Source organism: Arachis ipaensis, chromosome B09 (genome assembly GCF_000816755.2).
Source record: "Arachis ipaensis cultivar K30076 chromosome B09, Araip1.1, whole genome shotgun sequence".
In the NCBI taxonomy this organism is placed as follows: domain Eukaryota; kingdom Viridiplantae; phylum Streptophyta; class Magnoliopsida; order Fabales; family Fabaceae; genus Arachis; species Arachis ipaensis.
In genome coordinates this window covers 76,729,232-76,732,638 of record NC_029793.2, presented here as the reverse complement: position 1 = coordinate 76,732,638, position 3,407 = coordinate 76,729,232, and the positions used below count along the sequence as shown (strand labels likewise).

At 42.1% G+C, this 3,407-nt stretch overlaps 1 protein-coding gene across 1 annotated transcript in view; it reads left to right on the top strand.

Moving 5' to 3' along the window:
* Positions 14-3,407, top strand: part of LOC107615608 (leucine-rich repeat receptor-like protein kinase PXL1) — a 4,136-nt gene continuing 742 nt past the window's right edge. The window contains exons 1-2 of the mRNA XM_016317659.2: positions 14-2,874; positions 3,097-3,404. Coding sequence (XP_016173145.1) covers positions 195-2,874; positions 3,097-3,404 — 2,988 coding nt within the window. The 5' untranslated portion in view covers positions 14-194. The remainder of the gene's footprint in view (positions 2,875-3,096; positions 3,405-3,407) is intronic.

Here is a 3,407-nt window from a genome sequence, read left to right as displayed (position 1 = left end):
TTATTATCTAATCACTAATCACCTTATTAACTATAAACTAATTTGTCTCTCACAGATTTCTATAACTTTCCCTCCTCTTCTCCCCCTTGTTTCTTTGTTCCCAGCACTTGAAACAAAAAATGCAACAAAATTAAGAGGAACTGTAGCAGAAAAAGTAGAAGAGTTAATAGCCAACACAACAAAAGCAAGAAAAAATGCACACTCACTTGATTCTAGTGCTCTTCTTGTACTGTTGCATTGGCTTCTCTGTTACTTTTTCTGAGGGAGCTCAAGCTCAAGCGGCATCAGATGATGAATTGTCCACTCTGCTAGCGATGAAGTCGAGTCTCGTTGATTCGAGGAATCATCTGAAGGATTGGCAGATACCAAGCAATGCAACACAGCCTGCAGCAAGTTCAATAATACATTGTAATTGGACTGGAGTTTTTTGCAACTCTAGAGGCTTGGTAGAAGGTCTTGATCTCTCCAACATGAATCTTAGCGGCCGTGTATCAGATGGAATCCAATTCCTTTCAAGCTTGTCTTATTTCAACATAAGCTGCAACAGTTTCGCTTCATCATTGCCAAAGTCACTGTCCAACCTCACCTCAATGAAGACCTTTGATGTGAGCCAGAACTTCTTCACTGGCAGCTTTCCCAGTGGTCTTGGAAGAGCTGCAGAGTTGAGATCAATTAATGCGTCAAGCAATGACTTCTCAGGGCTTCTTCCTGAGGATATTGGAAATGCGACAATGCTCGAGAGCCTCGACTTTCGCGGAAGCTACTTTGTAAGTCCAATTCCCAAGAGTTTCACAAATTTGCAGAAGCTCAAATTTCTTGGCCTTTCAGGCAATAACTTCAAAGGGGAGATTCCAGATTATCTCGGTGAACTTTCTTCTCTGGAGACATTGATTATGGGATACAATGAGTTCAAAGGTGAGATCCCAGCAGAGTTTGGGAATCTGACCAATCTTCAATACCTTGATTTGGCTGTAGGCACTCTCAGTGGACAAATACCACCTGAATTGGGTAAGCTGAAAAATCTTACAACAGTTTACTTATACAGAAACAACTTCACTGGAAAAATTCCACCTCAACTTGGCAGCATAATGTCACTAGTATTTTTGGATCTATCTGACAATCAAATCTCAGGAGAGATTCCAGAAGAACTTGCTAATTTGGAAAACCTGCAGCTTCTGAATTTGATGAGCAATGAAGTTACTGGTCTAGTACCGAATAAGCTTGGCGAATTGAAGAATTTGCAGGTGCTTGAGTTGTGGAAGAATTCTTTAGAAGGTCCTTTGCCTGTTAACCTTGGAAAGAACTCTCCATTGCAGTGGTTGGATGTGTCCTCTAACTCGTTATCTGGGGAGATCCCACCAGGTTTGTGTACTACAGGCAATCTCACAAAACTAATCCTCTTCAACAATTCCTTCTCTGGTTCCATTCCAACTGGACTTTCAAACTGTTTGTCCTTAGTTCGTGTTCGGGTTCAGAACAATCATATTTCCGGGACTATTCCGGTCGGCTTTGGAAACCTTCCGGCCCTTCAACGGCTGGAGTTGGCAAAGAACAACCTCACTGGCCAAATTCCTATAGACATTACCTTATCCTCATCTCTCTCTTTCATTGATGTATCATGGAACCACCTTCAGTCTTCTCTACCTTCTGAGATTCTCTCTATTCCAACCCTTCAAACCTTCATTGCCTCTCACAACAGCTTCAGAGGCTATTTCCCAGATGAGTTTCAGGACTGTCCCTCTCTCTCTGTTTTGGATCTTTCAAACACCGAACTCTCTGGAAAAATCCCAGAAAGTATTGCTTCGTGTCAAAGATTAGTGAACCTTAACCTTAGAAACAACCAATTGACAGGTGGAATCCCCAAATCAATCACAAACATGCCAACCTTATCTGTTCTTGATCTGTCCAACAATTCACTCACAGGTGAAATACCTGAAAACTTCGGTATTTCCCCGGCCCTCGAAACGCTGAACCTCTCCTACAACAAGCTCGAGGGTCCAGTACCATCAAATGGTATCTTAATGTCCAGAAATCCTAATGATCTTGTAGGCAACCCTGGTCTCTGTGGCAGCATTCTCCCTCCATGTTCTCAGAATTTCACTGTCACAACCCATCAAAAACCTGGCAAGCACACCAAGCACATCATCATCGGTTTCTTGACCGGCATTTCAGTGATCCTATCCATTGCTGCAGCATACTTAGCTGGCAGATTTATATACAACAGAACCTACTTGTACAACAGTTTCATCCATGATTGGTTCAAAAGTAGCAATGAAGATTGGCCATGGAGACTAGTAGCATTCCAAAGGGTGAGTTTCACAAGCACCGAGATCCTAACTTGCATACAGGAGTCAAATGTCATAGGAATGGGAGCCACCGGCATTGTTTACAAAGCTGAAATCCATAACAGACCGCACATGACAGTCGCTGTTAAGAAGCTACGGAGATCAGGATCAGACATAGAGAATGGCTACAGTGATGTGGTAAGAGAAGTGGAGCTCTTAGGGAAACTAAGGCACAGGAACATTGTGAGGCTATTGGGGTATGTGCATAATGAGAGAGATGTTATAATGGTTTATGAGTACATGGCTAATGGGAACTTGGGGAATGCACTGCATAGTGGTGAACAATGTGAGAGGTTGCTTGTGGATTGGGTTTCAAGGTACAACATTGCTCTTGGTGTTGCTCAAGGGCTTCACTATCTTCACCATGATTGCCATCCACCTGTTATTCATAGGGATATTAAGTCCAATAATATACTTCTTGATGCAAATTTGGAGGCGCGGATCGCGGATTTCGGCTTGGCGAAGATGATGATCCATAAGAATGAGACTGTTTCAATCGTGGCTGGATCATATGGTTACATTGCACCAGGTTAGTCTTCATTGTTCTATAGTTTATTTAGCCATATGCTAGGGCATAACTATAAACTTCGCCATATTAACTCTTTGGTGCAGAAACTCTTATTCTTAAACTATTCTCATCAAGACCGAAAAAAAGAAATAACTACTCTCATGTTCTTTGTTAGTTACCTATTAAGATGTCTTTGTTATTTTATTTACAAGGGACATAACATTTTGATGTTTGTGGTTTCAGAATATGGATATACCCTGAAGGTGGACGAGAAGATTGACATATATAGTTATGGTGTGGTGCTTTTGGAGCTAGTAACTGGAAAAATGCCATTAGACCCTTCGTTTGGAGAATATGTCGACATAGTGGAGTGGATAAGAAAGAAGAAGAGCAACAAAGCACTGGAAGAAGCACTAGACCCAAGCATAGCTGGTCAGTGCAAGCACGTCCAAGAAGAGATGCTTCTTGTGCTGAGAATAGCACTCCTATGCACTGTGAAGCTTCCCAAGGAAAGGCCATCCATGAAGGATGTTATCACAATGCTCGGAGAGGCG